Source organism: Myzus persicae, unplaced genomic scaffold, assembly GCF_001856785.1.
Source record: "Myzus persicae strain clone G006 unplaced genomic scaffold, MPER_G0061.0, whole genome shotgun sequence".
Classification (NCBI taxonomy): domain Eukaryota; kingdom Metazoa; phylum Arthropoda; class Insecta; order Hemiptera; family Aphididae; genus Myzus; species Myzus persicae.
The window spans coordinates 195119-213943 of record NW_019102277.1 but is presented as its reverse complement, the minus strand read 5'-3'; the positions used below and the strand labels follow the sequence as shown (position 1 = coordinate 213943).

The 18825-nt window shown below is 31.2% G+C and overlaps 2 protein-coding genes across 6 annotated transcripts in view; one reads left to right on the top strand and one right to left on the bottom strand.

Moving 5' to 3' along the window:
• Positions 1-15186, top strand: part of LOC111031716 (putative protein kinase C delta type homolog) — a 25797-nt gene extending 10611 nt beyond the window's left edge. For 3 of the 5 annotated variants that reach the window (XM_022311774.1, XM_022311775.1, XM_022311773.1), the window contains exons 7-15: positions 3752-3881; positions 8855-8956; positions 11088-11305; positions 12538-12711; positions 13629-13783; positions 14126-14264; positions 14357-14545; positions 14618-14764; positions 14846-15186. In XM_022311774.1, coding sequence (XP_022167466.1) covers positions 3752-3881; positions 8855-8956; positions 11088-11305; positions 12538-12711; positions 13629-13783; positions 14126-14264; positions 14357-14545; positions 14618-14764; positions 14846-14995 — 1404 coding nt within the window. In that variant the 3' untranslated portion in view covers positions 14996-15186. Of the gene's footprint in view, positions 1-3751; positions 3882-5700; positions 7577-8854; positions 8957-11087; positions 11306-12537; positions 12712-13628; positions 13784-14125; positions 14265-14356; positions 14546-14617; positions 14765-14845 lie in introns of those variants that run through there. The other 2 variants (XM_022311776.1, XM_022311772.1) reach the window with 2 other exon arrangements.
• On the bottom strand, positions 15041-18825 carry LOC111031718 (mediator of RNA polymerase II transcription subunit 4). Its single transcript, XM_022311777.1, has 5 exons — positions 18530-18825; positions 17711-17945; positions 17477-17648; positions 17286-17399; positions 15041-15382 (listed from the first exon to the last, which is right to left on the bottom strand). Exons 1-5 carry the CDS (start codon positions 18595-18597, stop codon positions 15213-15215), a joined length of 759 nt encoding a protein of 252 aa, XP_022167469.1. The 5' UTR covers positions 18598-18825; the 3' UTR covers positions 15041-15212.

Genomic DNA, 18825 nt, shown 5'->3' with positions numbered 1-18825 from the left:
ATATTTAGAAAATGTAAATTTATAAGTGCGAAAGTATATAATAAACTAGCGAAACAAGTGTCAATAAGCTACTTATTTAGCACAATTAGATAGGCCATATAGATACCTATATTATATAATCATTAATCATATACGTATATATCATATATGTATTATGAATTTTCAGTTGTATTATTTGTACCTATTTTATTTTATTTTATTTTATCAAATATACGACACCGCTGTTAACAGGAAAAAATGTACAAAGGTAATAACTTCCTTTTTTCTAGTCTACTTATATTTTCCTATAATCCTTTTGTTTCAATTTTAAATCTAGTGATAAGTTAAATTACACGAATTCGCATAAATGCAATCGAGAATTTTTCTATTTTGCATCTAGTTTAAAACTGTCGGAATTTCTAATGGTGGTTGGAAAATACCATAAACCTGATATTGTAACTATGTACCGAGAGTTGTAACTTTGCAAGGTACGCCGCTAAACAAGCACTGAGTGAGCAATTTATTATAATTTATAATTATTATTTATTTATAATTTATCACAATTTACTGGGCCGTTGTAAATGATAAGTTTGCCTCTCAATATTTTTTTCTAGAGGGGGACAATACCACCTTGTGACCCCCCCCCTCAACTCCAATATAACCTATGTTGCTATCTTATACGCAGTGGCGCAGTTAATGGTAGGGGGGAGAGAAAGCACCAGGTGCTAAATTTTAGGGGCAGGAAAAATTAATTAGGTATTTACCTTGAGACCAAAATACACAATAGTGATGATTATGAAAATATTTTTTTGGTTAAGTGACTTCTTTGTTTCAAATGTTTTTTGTCATTGAGTAGGTCATTTTTATGTTTGCATTAAATTTGAATTTAATTATAAATCATTAAATTCCTACAAAAAATGATTCTGAGCGGAGGCGGTGTGTTAGCCTCTTATTTTTAGTATAAAAATTATAATTTATAACACCTATATGTTTATATTTTTTAAGAAATGTATTTTTCTATTAGTAATATATTTTTTCTGAAGAAGACAGTCTGGATGACGTGATCATTGGTTTCTTTTACATAATATGGTCTTAAATAATTTAAATTAAACTGACAAACTGTGCAATCCAAATGTCTTTCATAAGTAAAATTATATTTCTGATGGATTCTTATTCGGGGCCCAGTGCGTCATGAAGGTGTTCAGGTATATTGTATTTTTTCGGGCCTCTAGCGTGTCTCTACGTTTGGTAATGATATGTTTGATTGAAGTTGGATATCTGCTTGTAAGACATGCTTTTGGTGGCTCTTTTTTCATTAGATGGTCATGTGTGTGAGTGTGGTGTGTATTCTGAGGCGATTTAATACATCTTCGTCTATTATTTTGAGAGACATTGGGTTATTCCATTTTTCTATTGTTCTTTTTATTTTTCATTTAATTTGGGGTTCATTTTTAGCCATTTGTTTTGCCATTTATTTTTAACTCGGCTGTAGATAATTTTTTTATTAGTATTATTTTATACTGATATGGTAGGTTGAATTTGAATTAATTGTTGACGACATTTCCCGATTACCTATTATATTATCATAGAATTATATTATACAAATATATATTTTTTTTAGAATATAATAGTATACCATTTATTATAAAATTAAAAAATTAATAATTTTACATAAGTATAATGGTTTTTCAAACTTATGTTAGCAATCTAGGTTATGTTGAAGGTTGAAAGTTATATACAGAACTTATGTTAAAATCATATATGTATTGTATAATTTCTAGAAATCGACAATAAAACATAATTATAAGATAGGTAGCTAAAGAAGATGAAAAAAAATTTTTTAATTCTAAATAGAAATATAAAAAAATGGATGATGCCTAAAGCACAAGAAAAACATAAGATAGTACACCAAGTTCTTATGATAGTTTTATTTGAAGATCCAATTTTTTTTTTGTCAAGACAGATACGAATGACTCTGTTTTGCTGTATAATTAATGGTTTTAGTGTAGTATCAGTAGCAGTGGCGGCGCGAACTTTTTGAGTCTTTGAAGCAAATTGTACATTTTTAATATTTTTACCACCAACCATCCCCTTTAATACATCAAAATGATAATTTACTATGTTGAAGCTATGAAGCTATGAAGCAATTGCTTCCAATAGTATTATATCCCGCCGCCACTGATCAGTAGTACCCCTTGTTACTATATCCCTGTAACTTTTAACTTATAAGTAAACACCGATGTACCGTAGAATGGTCCAATTTGAATATTGTAACTAGAATAATAAATACCTTAAAGTTAGTCCAAATATTTTGACAATTTCACTTTGCATAGAAAAACAATAATATACGTAATGGTGAAATGTTTCAAGTCATTAAATTTTTTATTTTTATTACAAAAAAATAATTAAAATTGTTATAGATGAAAAATAGATTATTTTCAATTAAATATCCAATTTCATCAACATTTTAACTTGTAATAGGTATAAATGTATTAATATGTATCTTGTAATACAATAGTTGCATTTTAGATAAGGAATGCCGAACGGAACACATTAATAAGTTCGGCTTACTATAAAATGTGTTGATATAATCTGAAATTTATTTGAAAATAAAAAATAATAAGAAAGCATTCACTTAAGTTTTAAAGCAATTAAAGCCAGTTACGAAAAAAATCCCAATTTATATTGTATTATTGAATATATTGTATCAAAATTATTGAACAAAGAAGTGTACGATTTCTGAAAACCAAAAAATATTATTAATTTCCAAACTGTATGATTATCAAAACTATAAAACATAGGTATGACTGTTATTTTGATTATTAACCACTTTTAGGTAGGTAACAAAAGCAATACATATATAATAGTATCTTAAGTTATGTTGAAATATAATGTTTCCAACGTCTACTGCTTAGTGTATTGTATCTTCTCTATTAATTTTAGTGTATCTATGCCTGATATATGAGACATTATATTTTGTAAACTGTTCAAAATCTATAGAAAGATTTTTTCTCACGACTACACCACTATCCAGTAAGATATCTGTCTAAAGTAGGACCTAAACTAGAACAACAGAGGCTCGCCTATACCACACTTAACAAAAAATAAGGATTAAGAGCTAGGTATATAGTTCAATAATAATGATTTATTACATTTAGTACTTACCTATATATTACACCTAAAACTATTCCAAGCGTCTGGCAATAAAATTAATCATACATCAACTTTATTTATCAAAAATTTAGTTGTTAAACATACGGTCACTGCTGTAGAGTTCGAACAGTAAGAACAGGTAACCCATATTACTTAATAAAAACAGAAGGCAATTTATTTTTTGTGAAAATTATTTTTGATAAGAATTAGTTAAACCATAAGTTTACTTATAAACTACACGAATATTATACTATTATAGCATGATAATATTGATACCTTCATGACATTATATATAAAGCAGTTACCTAATACTATTAATTAATTATATAAGCTAAATAAATTATTACTAACTTATTAAAATTAATTCAGCTCCAATTTGTACTTATAATTTCTGTTACAAGTGTATTTACTAATTTTAAAACGTAAGATAAAACATTTCATGTAAAGGAGTTTGCAAAATACATTTTATAGTCCAGTTGTATTTAACCGTGTAGAACTTGCAATTATTATGTTTAATTAAGTTTGTTGTATGCTGTAGCACACCTTGTCGATTTAGATTAAGCGAGGTATTTTTTTTTTTAATCTACAATAGTTAATTTGAATTTATATTGCTTTACAGTATTTAAGAGAACGGTTCAAAATAGATGTACCTCATCGCTTCAAAGGATATAATTTCATGTCACCAACATTTTGTGATCACTGTGGTTCACTTTTGTACGGGTTGTTCAAACAAGGTCTCAAATGCGAAGGTACGACTTATTTATATTGGTACACCTAAACACAGTACATACGTTATTATGAGTAAAACACACGATTTAAAACATATGTTTGTTTTAATATAAAATATAATATTCATCTAGTGGCTAGCTCAATTCATGGGAAAGATGTCGCTGTAGGTATGAGATTTTTTTTCGTGGCAAATATCCAATCGTAAACCAAGTTCATTTGGATATATTTTACTTAATATTATACATTATAACAATAATAATGTCAAACTCATTTATGTTTATAGTTTCGAAATAAATCAGTGGATAAGGAAATATTGAAATATTTTACGACATGGTTCAATGTGTTGTCTATGTAAATAAACACTACAAGAGTTAGTATTATTGTTGTTGATTATCACTAGAAATTTTATTGCGAAAACAGTCCGCGTTCCGATGTGCCAAGAAAATGTTTTTATAATCAATCCGGACTAAGTCATTTTTAGCTTGACGTTTCGCCAGAACTTAATTTTTTCAAAAGCTATCCTACACTTCATACCACACGCATTGTATGTCGATTAAAGATTATATATTATGATGATTTCAAACAAAAAATACAATCGTTTTTTAATCACTATCTTCTGACATATTTTGCACTGGGGTATTATAACTTCTATGTTTATTGGAAGATACCCAATCTGTCAATTCACCGTAGCTTAAATCTGACATTACTCTATTTTTTTAAAGTCTATATGGCATTTGGCATAAACTAACATTCCTTATAGCCAACTTTCAAATTTCACATTGTTTAGGTAAACGAATTCAAAAGTATTTTGTTTGCAATGGACAAAATGTGTTGTATACTTTTTAACAATAACACGTTCACTGTAAAATTTTTTGAATTAGTTTATACTAAGAATTATATTAAGTATTTCAATGCAGGTACCTAATTCATGAAGCTTGAATATTTAAAAATCTAAATTTAGATAAACTAAAATTTTTATTGTCTGTAATCAAAAACCGAACTTAAATGAGTTATTGAAATGTATAAGCACACTATCATGGCACTACGTAGTTGTGCCATAGTTTATCGTAGTTGCCAAATTTAATCTATCAAAAATGTCGTATGTATTAATAAGTATCCATTTTATTATGTTTGGTCCGCTTTTTAGACAATCTGGTGTTTTCAGGTGGGCGCTTTGGCAAAAAATGTTACACTTAAATCTTGCAATAATGCTTGGCCATGATCATTTTTTTTCATAGTACTATTGATTTTTGACCTTGGTATAGTTTATAACGTGGGTGTAAAGTTTCGGGTAATTTACATTCACAATTCGGTACTTGTAATGATCCTTTTTTAAGTATGATGTGAACACATAATGTTTAGTGTTCTAAAAAGCTAAATTTTTATGTCTACACATAAGTCGACCTTGACGTAAACTAGGTGAGACTAACTATTTTTGCACGGTGCAAATGTTTCTTTAATTTTTTTTTCAAATATTTTTTAAGCCGTTGACGTTTGCTGAGTGACGAGTTTAATTTTAAGTTTCTAAGTGAATGCAATTGCGTTTGTCCATCAATAAGTTTTAAAATTATTTTAAAAAATTAGCAAACATAAAAAAAAACAAGAAAAAAACAGCCATAAACGAAATTATTTTGGAATTAAATCATCGAAAATAAAAAATCTTCACACCAATTTTGGAATAAAACAGAATGTGCGATTTGAAGACGAGTAAGGTATATTGAAACTAATTTTTGTCATTTCAGAAATATGTTTGTGTGTAAGCATTTCGTGTTTTAAATTTCTTTTGGCAGTCATCCAAGCCGTTTAATTCGCTTTCGGAGCTTGCCAAACGTGCCAAGACATCAGCTCAGCCGTTCGCTCGGTCGGGATGCGCCCGTAGTCTTCTGCGCGCATTAATGTCGCATCAGTATCGTGCTCAAAATGTGCTTGTTATTATTTTTGAAAATCATCAAAGCCCGTAACTAACTCGGTCAGTACAACCCATATGACGACTAATCGTAATAATGCATTTTTGATTAGCACTTAGCGTATACTAATTATTTGCACATTTGCACGATGCCGTTTTTTTCCGACTACGGCAATTACCTGCACGGGTCGGCTCCGTTCTCCTCGCAATATTACAGTCAGCTGCTGCCTTACCCTGGGTCGAACCCCGGTGGCCGGCCTGCCTTCCGGGCGCACGCTGCCCGTAGTAACTATAACTCGATGGTGGTCGAACAGACCCTGAGGGCCATACGTAGAAGCCCTGGCGCGGTGGCCGCCCGACACTACGCCCGACCGGTGCATGTTAACGCTTCGGAAATCGACGTGACGTCGCCGCGGCGACCGAGGAGGACGACCGCAACAGAAACGGCTGTGGACGACGCCGGGGAAGGCGTCGGCGGTGGCAGCGTCATACACCGTGGCCGCACTGTGGTCCGGTTACACACGAACAAAAACAACAACAAAAGGTCAGAGAAACCGGTCGAGAACCAGACGGAACCGATGGTCACCGCCGTGATCGAAGAGCCACCGGCGAGCTCCACTGCGGGTTCAGCACTGCAGACAGAGGAAGGGCTGGCGAAAAAAGGCACCATAAAGCGGCACACGTCCGCGGGTGTCAAGGTTCCGGTCAACGATGATCGTCGGCCGTCCGTCACTGACGAGATATTGCGCGAGCAGGAGGCGCTGTTCGACACAATGATCATGGAGGAAATGGAAGGACAGCAGAAAAGGGTACGGCGCAAGAGTTACCCGGTGGACATGGGTGGTGGTGGGGATGGAGTGGGTGGAAAGCAACCCCACAGGACTAGAGAAACGCGGAAGAAATCGGTGGCCGCGGCAATGATGTATGGCGATCACGCGGACAAACCACCCAAGAACAAGACTGCTGGCACTAACTGGAAGTTGAACTATGACGTGATCATCGAGGAGAGCGGCATCGAACCGGTAAGTTTTACGTTCAAGTTGAACAATGCGAAAAAAGAAAGCGACAGTCGAAGCAGTGATAACGGTAAGCTTGACGCTAACCATAACGTAGTCATCAGTAAATCGCATGATAACGATAATGAAAGCGACAAAAAAAACAAAAGCAACATAAAGCATGCAAAAACTGTAACTAATAAAAATCAGAGTAATAATGATAATTCGGAAGGTGGTGCAGTTGGCGTGCCGACGAAGAAAACGAAAGTAGTAAAAAAGAAAATAATCGTCAAGAAGAAAGTGGTTAAGAAGAAGAACAAGGAAGAGCAAGAAAAGGAGGAGAAAACTGAAAATCAGCTGCAGAACAAGCAGGAGCTTCAGAAGAAAAAGACCCCTTCGCCGCCGAAAAAAGGCAGTTCGTCAAACGGTGTCGCAGCGTCCGCGGTGATTACGCCGTTTGTGCGCGCGTCTTTCGGCAAGACTTTCATATCGCCGTCTCAGGTGAGCAGCACTAAGAGTAAGTTCGAAAAGCCAAAGCCCAAAATCAATCTGGAAACACCGCCGCCACCGCCGCAACCACCGGCCCCGAAAACGCCTCCCGCCGCCGACAGCGGATCGTCGTCGGATGAAGACGAATCGTCTGGGGAAGATGACACGTCGTCGTCGTCGTCGTCGTCAACGTCGTTGTGCAGCGGCACTAGTGGCAGCACGTTCTACGATTCGGACGATTACGGTGACAAAAGAGTTGCATGCAGTAATTCATCGTTCGATTCTGGTTTGCCATCCTCGCCCGTATCCGCACCAGATCCCATAGGTAGAAATGCAACAACACTAACAACGCATAATTTAATAATATTACATAATTACTACTACTACTTCTACTACTACTTCTACTATTACTACTACTACTACTACAACAACTACTATACGCACTCAGTAGTACTCGGTGTTGAAAAGGACAATTTTGGAAATGTATTTAAAAAACTTATCGAATATTACTATTGCCGATATATTATTTCAGTAATGATCATGAGAAAAAGAAATGAGTTCAGTTTGTTTATTCGTATATAATTATTTTTCGGCTTAGTCATTGTTTAACTATAATTGTTAATATCAATACGAGATTAAATAGTATAATATATGTTGATATTGTTTATTTGAGATATTCATCCGTTGTCGGGCAATATTTCTACGGAAGTACATATTTTTGTCCTTTCGACATTATAAAAAAACGATAATTGCATGTTATATTAAAGTTGTAATTCTTGGTAGGTTGGTAGGTATATAACCTACATAAAATTATTACCGACAAAAAACCACCTAAAGACAATAATAATCAATGCATTTAGTACAAATCAATAATTTGATACCATAAATCGGTATTTTATTAATTTAAAATTTAATATTAATTAATATTCGACGATAAAAGTATTTCAAATACATTTACTCAAATACTTTAAAACACTACTACTACCTTTACTACGCGTATGATACTATGATAGTCACGCATGCATGCATGTTTTTATTTGTTTGGTTTTCTTCCGCGAATGCGCTTTCCTAAACCGCACGTATTGTAAGTTGTAACCTCAGTTATGTAGATAAAATGAGCTAGCCACTTGGTGAAAAGCCGATCACCCGTAAATTCAATAATAAGTCAAATCTTATAATATAAAAATACACCGTGTGTCCCCGAAAATAGGGCGCAGTCTATAACTTAGTTACTTATAATATTACTCGGTACTTACCCTATACATATTTTTGAATTATTTTTGAGCGACACGAGACTTAAATGCTGTATTATAAATTCCCTAACTTACAATTTGAATTACTTTATTTTGTGTTTTAAACATGGACAACAGCTTAACTTTTCTGTGTACCCTATTTTCGCGGACACACGATGATATTTTGTTGTGTCGAATCGAAAACAGTCCTCCTGCAAAGTTGTACCGCAACAATTATAATACACCTATACTGTGTTATACTATATAATAATACGTAGGACTGTGTTATAATTAATTTTTTGGATTTACTGGTCCGTCTATAATATCAGAGAGGGTTGTGTGTGGGGGGTTGTGTGTGTGTTGTGGATTAGATTGTGACGTCAACTGCCATAGGAAATGCGAGAAGCTGATGCCAAACCTATGCGGCGTCAATCAAAAGTTGGTAGTCGAAGCACTAGCTACGCTTAAAAGAGGTAACCCGAACCAGATACCTATGCATAATCTACCATCTATAATATACATATATGATTTATTATATTATAATATTTCCTGCAACGAGGGGAAACTGATATATTTGTTGGTGTGTTTTTTTTATCTTTCTTGACCGCTTATTCTTGAACCACGGGAGCATATGCACACACTTTTCGTTTGCTGTATTAATCTTTAATATTTATTACAATAATCAGTTGCCGCTTGCAAACATATATTTATCACTGTGGTCTATGAGACTATGAGAGTTACAATTTATCTAATATATACGGGGTGATTCTATTAATGCAAGACATTAGTTATTTCAAAAAAACATTAATAATTCTTGCAATACCAATGTGGTATGGTCCCCGGGGATAATGTCATCTTACGTTAAAAAATCACTCTGTATACATTTAGGTATCTACTTCCATTTTTTATCATAATAAAATTTTCAAAACTAGAAATAAATGTCAGAACAAATTTATGTAGTGTTAAATTACTAATGGGTTTTGTTTGTTTGTATGTTTTTTTTTAAAAAATACATTATAGCTTTTGTTGTAAATTTTTTTTTGTCATGAGTTTTTGATATAGTACGATTGCACGTCGTTGCATATTATGAGATTATTACTATTACTGTTAGTATTTTGAGTCACAGCCCAAACAAAAACAATCGTGTTCAATTCAAACACAAACGTGTGCGTTCGTTGACGTATTACCAAACTAGACTGCTGGACTCTAATAATCCGTGAAAATAACTTATTTATACACAATATTGTGCATTGGTCCATGGCGGAAGGATAGTGTCATAAATTGTTCCGAAATCAGTGCCGACGTCGTCGTTGCGGGCGTTGATATTTGTTTTTGGCATTTGTCCTCCCGAGTCTCGACGCTATTCTGTGTGTAGTGTGTTATAAATATAAAAATTGTTTTAGATGTTCACCTTCGTGTTTTGCTCGAATTTCCGTGTTCTTAATAAAGTTGCAATTTTCACCTAAAAATAACACGCTTCTTTTCAAAATATTCATCCAATATTGTCTGTTACTACCTATTTATCATCTATGTAGAATTGTAGAATGTAGTAGAACGTAGGTAGGTATTATACCAACTATAAGCGAATTAACGTAGCCAAAAATGTCCATCTTAATTTTAATCACATTCAAAATATACATACTTGAAGTACCTACCAAGATCGTATTTATGATAAAAATTAGTAAGTGCCTTAATGCTTTAGTACAGACATACAGTGGTTATTAACTTTAGTATACTTGCATATTTAAAGATATCATATTATATTGATTCGTTCTATTAAATGCTTTACTCAAAAAGCATATAAAAATTTATTTTCTAAAAGGATTTATAATTTTTCAATAAAAAGGATCAAAAATGTTATAAATAAATTTAAAAAAAACTGTACTAAACATTGTAAGTTGATACTTGATATTATGTGCTACCATAACTGTTTATCTTGGCGGGCCATCTTTAAACTATAATTATCGTTCTAGTTAATTTCACCGAAAATCTGTGTGACAATCACATGTTGGATTAATAGGTTAATCGATAATAGAATAGTCTTACAATTTACTCAGAATTTTAAGACGTGGATATTATAAGGAAGTTAAAACTCCCAGTACCTAATTACAATTCATTCTTTACAACGTATTTTATGAATACGTCATTCTGACTGTATTTCAAAAATATATGCAATTTATTTTGTTTCGTCTCTTGCAATTAGCAATTTAATAACCTTAGCTATTTTTTGAGTTTTTCTAGAACGTTCTATAAATAACAATAATAAATTGTTAAAAACGCCCATCACACAAACTTTCGGAGACGTCTCGAATACATCATCGTTATTTACTTAAACCAAGCACGAAGTAGGTACTTCAAATATACGAACGGTGGGGGGTGTCGGGAATTCAAGCATGACAGAGACTATACTTTATACTCAAATTCGTATAACTATACAAGCCATAACCAATATAGTATGATATACACACAACGCTTTAATAGTCGTTTTAACCTAACGTTTTTGGTACGAAATAGTATTGGAATATTGTAATATTCACACTATTATGAGAAATTACGGCTAACGTTGCACTGTATTGTTTTTTGTTGCGTCACTTGTGGATGTAGACTCTTCATCGTCGTCGGATGCAGCGACAAATTCATATCAGATCGGCGGCGCTGGAAATGCGGACGGGGCCGAACGATCGCTTCGTTCCTACAGTTATCGGCACCATTCAAGGCCTAAACGTGTAGTGCCACCGGCCACCAGCATACCGCGGTTCCGAAAGTATGCAGTCGACGACTTTAACTTCTTGAAAGTGCTTGGCAAAGGCAGCTTCGGAAAGGTATGGAGCGATACTTATAATAAATCATAAAATATATGATGTTTCTTGTGCCTCGTTATATCGCTGTATCTATACTTACCTATAACATGCGTTCTCAACGGACACCGTCTTATTAAAAATAATAAAAACAGAGCGAGTCTGACATTCTGACAGCCTATATAGGTTTGTAGATTTTGTAGATTCCGGTCTGGGAAGTGAAAACGCGTGAAAAATGTAAACGCTCTATAGAAGACCACAGAAAGATATAACGTCATATTATAAAGAATCAATATATTATTGTAGTCACGGGGGAAATTATTTTGAGGTGACAGAAGGCTAAATTTTACTAAAACAATTTAAGGTTCTGTTGAAAACCATATCAAATTTAAAAATCGCGTGTTTCTCAAACCTAAAACAAACGTTTATATTAATTGCACCTATATATAATATATAAATTACAAATATTATATAACTTAGTAAGTACTTACTACAAGTTTAAAAACTATAAAAATCAATAAAATAATCATGCACAATTTCAAGAAAGGTGATCAAAAACTCTATTGAAACAAAAAAAAGTGTATGTATAGCCATAAAGGTTAACAAAATTATGAAGAAAACAATAAAATAATTAACTATACAAATAATATTGGTGACATGCCATTTTTTGAGAGATTATTCAAATTTTTAGTGAACGACTCCAACACAGTCAGCCCCTTTTTCATAGGAAAACAAAGTTTTTGTTGTTTCGGATCATTGGCAACTTTCATCAACGATAATTAATCATTAGCTTTGCGCTTTTGACATTATTTTTTTATACATTTTTACAGCTAATTTTAAGTAAAGCTCTAAAAACAAAATCCTTTAGAATAAAGTATAATCAAAATAATTCACATACAGAATACCACAAACAAAAAAGCATTGAAAACTAACCAATCCATTGGGGTCTTTATTTATAATAATTAGAGCTTTAAGTTAAGGTCCGCAGATGCCTGGACACCCCCTGTGAGGTAAAGCACATGAGTAAAGCAGAGTGCCATATATATTCCTGGCCTTTTCTTTGTTCTTTAATATGTGTGTATTAAACGTAGTTAAGTCTTTATATTTAGTATAATGTTTGATGAATTTGTGCTTGTAGTGGTAATTATCACAGATAATCCGCAGTAGAAAAACAAAAAGTAATACCAAATAATTAATATGATACACCTACACTGCAGGTGATATTGTCGTATATACACGTAATATCTGTCATTTAGGTATTACTGGCCGAACTCAAGGGTACCGATTACTATTATGCTGTCAAATGCCTGAAAAAAGACGTAGTGCTCGAGGATGACGATGTCGAATGTACACTCATTGAACGCAAAGTCCTTGCACTAGGAACAAACCATCCTTATTTGTGTCATTTGTTCTGCACCTTTCAGACTGAGGTAGGTACATCAAACTTTAAATATTACGACAACCGTAGTATCACAATTTAGGTAGCTCACAACCTCACTATTCTTCCTTTTTTCGTTTTATACCTAATCTAAACAAATTTTAAGTATTCGGCTTTAAATAGACACCCATATTTTAATATATTATATTAGGTACTATATTTTATAACTTTAATTTATATTTTTATTTAAAAAACCATCATTTTACCGTTTTATGCTATTTTTTTCTTAGGGGTATTGTGTGAATATTGAAATAAAATCGTCAATCAAATTTTCTAAAAAAATATTTCAATGATTTGTGTTCAAACTTTCAAAGTATTATAAGTTATTAGTTATTAGTTTATTACTTATTAATACTTATTACAATAGGTGTGATTTAAACATATTATCTTTAAATAAATTATTTGTTCCACAAATCAACAAAATAATCTGGTTCAAATGATAATATTAAACATTGCCGAAAGTCAATCAAGAAATTCAATAAAATAGGTAGCGGATATGCATTTTTCTGGGATTTATTTTTTGAATATTTGCCAATTTTTAACAAAACGAAGATAAATTGTTTTTAATATAGCGTGACCACTACCAAGAAATAATTTTAAAAATGTCACCTTATAAATGGCAATTCTCATCATTAAGTACATTTATTACACGGTAAAATAGACAGGGGTGCCCACTGGCCCCTATCTGCAGGCGCCCCTGAGAATAGACAGTTAAGAAAAAACAGTTTTATCCAATATAGGCAATAAATTATAAGTTATGGATATTTATTATACTTTATAAGTTGGCACTAAAAATAAGAATTATAATTTCCGTATTAATATTCATTATTCATCGCTTATTATTAGTTATTAATTTAATCTTGAACTATGTATATAAAAAATAAATATTTACAAAAACCAATTTTCCAGTCTCATTTATTCTTTGTCATGGAGTATCTGAATGGCGGCGATTTGATGTTTCACATACAACAGTCAGGACGGTTTGACGAAGGCCGATCTCGATTTTACGCGTCTGAAATAGTGTCAGGTCTCAAGTTCCTGCACAAAAAGGGCATCGTTTATAGGTGAGTGCCTAGTCTCCGAGACATAAACAATGGGTATTAAAATAATTTGGGGAAGGCGGGGGAGGTGGACTGACTCAGTAGCCAGAGGAGTGTAGGTACAGACTACTTACATTATAATAAAACGTACCTATACTCAAGCGCCAAGGAATCACGTTTTCACCCTAGATAATATAAACACATTTTTATGTGATGTCGCTTTAAATTTTCATACTCAACAATCAACAATTTTACGATTGAAAAAAAATGTATTTAAATCGCTTATTTATTCTTAATGATTGCCTATATCAAAACCCTTAAAAAGTTGTTGTTTTTTAATTATAATTCTTAATACTCGAATCGCAGGGACTTGAAGTTGGACAACATTTTGTTAGACTTCAACGGTCACGTGCGTATCGCTGATTTTGGAATGTGCAAACTTCAGATATACTTGGACAAAACAGCGGATACATTTTGTGGCACGCCAGATTATATGGCGCCAGAGGTAAGACATTTACGACAATATTATTTGTATATATTGCGTCGCAGGTATAACTGCGTTTAATCGCACATTCTCACCGTTGATCGACTATATAGATAATTAAAGGCCAGAAATACAACCAAAGTGTAGACTGGTGGTCCTTTGGCATTCTGCTGTATGAGATGTTGGTTGGCAAATCGCCATTCAGTGGTTGTGACGAAGACGCCCTGTTTTGGTCTATATGCAATGAACAACCTCAGTATCCAAGATACCTGTCGGTCGATTCTAAATCTGTTCTGGTAGCTGTAAGTTATCTTGACTAGATTTGTCCATGTTTTCAAACTGTTATTTCATTGCATGATTTTTTGGACATATAGTTACTAGATAAAGATGCTACTAAACGACTAGGGTCTTTGGAAGCTAACCATTCGGCTGAGGATGTGATTAGACATCCATTTTTCAGTTCAATGGACTGGTGTAAATTGGAGAGACGAGAGTTAGAACCTCCATACATGCCTAGAGTTGTAAGTACCAATGATAATTATTTCTGGCAGTCAAAAATGTTTTTTTAAGACGTGTAATGCAATTTTTTTTTTTAAATTAAGTATCATCCCTTGGATACTCATTATTTTGACAAACACTTCACAAAAGAGAAACCGAGACTGACACCTGTTGATAAAACCATACTTCAGTCGATGGATCAGTCTCAATTTGATGGGTTTACCTACACAAATCCAAATGTCACAGATTCATGAGTCATTAAGCAACTCATTGTTTTGTATAAATATAACCACATCTTATAATTTTTGTATTTGATAAATTCTTATTCTTATTTTTATTTAATTTTTTTTTTGTGTATTACTAAGCTCAGTCAGTACAAATACGATTGATAGAAAATGTTTAAAATGTGATACGTAAACATAATAATATTATCACCACTTTTTAATTTGTATTTATTTTTTATTTTTATAACTATTGAGAATCACTGGACGAAGAACTGCTACTATCTGTTGACATAACTTCAACATCTTCTGCAACATCTTTAGAATGATTTCTAGTGTCTATGACTCCGCTACCAACTCCTAAGTGCATATCACCGGTTGAATGCCAAGCAAACTGATTTTGCTGAGAGGCTTGACGATCTAAAAATGAAATGTTGTTTTTTTATTAGTTTAAAAAAAAAACTAAAATATTTAAATAAAAAGGCACATTAAAATGTATTTCTAATGATATAGTCCAAATATAATGAACAGCAAACTAACAAACTTTCCAACCATTAATTTAGTTTACTATACTATTATAAAATGTACATATATATAACTTTAAGAATGTGAATATTATTTTTAAATAAATATATTTTGAACATAATATTATTTATATTAGTCAAATATTGAATTTTTTTTAAATTGATTTTTTAGTTTTTTAATTTTTTTTTTACAAATTTGTTCACAACTTAAAGATTAATACAGAAAAATTATAAAACATAACATTAGGTTACTTTAAACTCAAGTTATAAAATCTTCTTATGGTCACTACTAAATGTGTGTAATTTTACAAGACAGTATTTATGAATTTACATTTAAGTTGTATACATAATAGGATTATGTCTTCCCAAATTTAATAACAATTATGAGTTCACAATGTTCTAAATCAAATAGTATTAATTTATTGAGTTTTATTTTAATACAAATACATAGTAAATAAATTACATTTTAAAATATATTTAATATTACTATCAGTACAATAAGGCCATAAGTAAAATTTAAAAAGTGATGTTAGATATTGCCATAATGGTATTCCTGAGTTCATATTTTAATCCTGCATATTATACACAGCCATGAATGTCGAAACAATATTCAATTATTTATATGAGTCAATGATATAATTATCAAAAATCATTGAACTTGATTTCCTGAAAAATCACTGTTTATGGTTTATGGCCTTATTGTATTACTACTGCAAAATTTACTTGTTTAATATTCGGAAAATAATTTGTTCTAAGAGTTAACTCGGAACAGAATAATGTTTTTTTTAATTTATTTAAATCAATGGTATATTATTATATACAACTATAAACTATAAAAACTATATTTAAAACATTAAGTAAGACATAATATAGGTATGAAGAATTTAATATTTGATTTATTTATACTATAATATAATTTATAAAGCCTTTAAATTCGTAAGATTAAGACTGTTCAGTTTTAGTTTTAGATTAAATTATTAAAACAAATAATATTTATACAGGCAATGTTCACTTTTTTGGATTCACAGTGATAGAATTGATAAAATATCATTGCTTATAGATATATTAGCAATACTTATCAATAGTACATATTATGTAGAATATTAATTATTAGTGTAAAGTGCAGTAAGAAACTGCAAATCAAACAAAATATTAACTAAGATATGAAAAACGAGGATACCTAATATTTTAACTCAATAACAATGCAACAATTAAAAAAAAAATAACAAATAATAATATAAGATCCTTTTGTATATTATATTTAAATAGTGGATCAATCGAATTGAAGTACTAACCGTTTTTCAAATTTATAGAATACATAATTTTTTAATACATAATTTTTTAATACAATTATTTAATCATTGAAAACATATAGAGAGATAGTCTACATTGAAAATAAATCATTTAAAACCTAGCTTAAGTAATAGATAAATAGTATCCAGCTGAGGTAACTGTTTTTAATTAATATAATATACTACTGTAAGAAAATAATTAGACCCAGGATATTATAATGCATATTAAATTTAGCTTAGATTTATTATTTAATTGTTTTATATATTTTGTATTTCAATAAATAAGATATATATATATATATATATTAATACGTACCTAATTGAAATACAAAAAATATAAAACTAATTAAATCCAAGGTAAATTTTATATGCATTAGAATATCCGAACAACAATGGGTTTATTTTGTTAAAAATTGATAAATATCATAAGCACCAATCAAAGAAAATTTTTAATCTTAAGCAAAATAATTCTAAAATATAATTTTCAATAAATAACTTCTGATATACCTATTTGATTATTTGATCGCACCATATCAGCCAGACCTTGAGGCTGCATTATATTATGTCCATTAAGCGGCAGATCACTCAATCTTCCCAAATATCCCATTCGCATTTCAATATCTGAAATATAGGTAAGCCATCTAAGTAAAATGGAACATAATATGTTATAAATTACAATATATGGGTTATAATATTACCAGTAGGATAAGGTCTACGTGCGTCACCCGGTTGCCATGTAAGTGGTGCACACACTGCATTAGACGCACTTATTCGGTGGGCATATTTTATGAGATCTTCTGAAGATACAGGATGTTTACTTGCTTTATTGATGGATTGTAATTTTTGTTTTGCTTGAAATAAAGCTGTAGCCTAAAAAGATAAATCAATTGTTACTGTTATATGTCAAGATAAGATAGTTACAGTATAGTTACCAATATGTTTTCTGCTTCTTTGAAATGTTTTTGCATTTGTGTAATATGTTGGTCTTGTGTTTCTATTTCTTCCTTAATAGCATTTACTTTTTTTTCTACTTCTGCTTGATGTTCTGCAACTTTTAAAGTAGCCTTTATTTCATTATCTGTGGCTACAAGTTGCTCTGTAAGGAGTAACTGATGTTGAACATTAATCTTTTGTTGTCGCCCAGCACTCAAATTTTCAATCAGCTCTCTACATAATTTTAAATAAAGGATTCTAAGAATTAGAATTTTAAAATAAAGAGTTAAGGTTAAACAATTTTAGTAGATATTTATAAAGTATCAATGTAATATCATCATTTAAACAATATTTATGCCACTCACTGTTATTAAATTTCCGTATAGTTAGCATTTTGCATATAATTTACAGAATATGGTAAACAATCAGCTATATTCAACGTTGTAAAATAACATGAATAAACTTGTTTAATATACATAATAAAACTAAAAGAAATGCAAACAAAAAATAATATTAACTACCCATATTTTTATTCAGTTACCCATGCAAACTTGTGTTATACAATACACAATTTAGAAGAATTTTCTAGGTTTATTTGAAAATCTTATAACCAACAAATCTTGCTGAAATTTTTTTTTTAATCTAAGAACCATTCCAGTTAAAATTTAGGCAAAAGGAAATGTCGATATTAACAGTTTTAATTCGAATTTTGAATAGTTGAGTACAAAAAATCTTTATATTGTAATACATTTAATTTTAAATACAAATAATATGCTGTATAAATTTTAAGTTATCCGAAAGACTAATTTTAACATTACCTGCTTAAAAGTTCGAAGTCATCGAGCAAACCAAGTAATTTATCCCGGGTACTTGTGTTGGCCGACATCTTATACAATAACAAAGACTTTAATACACACAAAAAAAAGTAGGTGTTTAATTGAACATAATTGTATACAAATCAAAATAGTGCTTTTCCAGTTACCAGTTTTCACTGTCCAAACTGTTAATAGAGCTCTTAATTCTTATTAATATTTATGAATAAAAAGAAGAATTAATTATATTATATTATTATCTTAATTTTTATGTTTACATCAGTAACTATAAAAAACGAAAA

Excerpts from the sequence above, each read along its gene's own strand:
- LOC111031718 (XM_022311777.1), bottom strand. The coding sequence starts at position 18,597 with ATGTCGGCCAACACAAGTACCCGGGATAAATTACTTGGTTTGCTCGAT. Across the intron at positions 17,649-17,710 it reads AAGAAGCAGAAAACATATTG|GCTACAGCTTTATTTCAAGC; the intron begins GTAACTATACTG and ends TTATCTTTTTAG. Across the intron at positions 17,400-17,476 it reads ACGTAGACCTTATCCTACTG|ATATTGAAATGCGAATGGGA; the intron begins GTAATATTATAA and ends CCTATATTTCAG.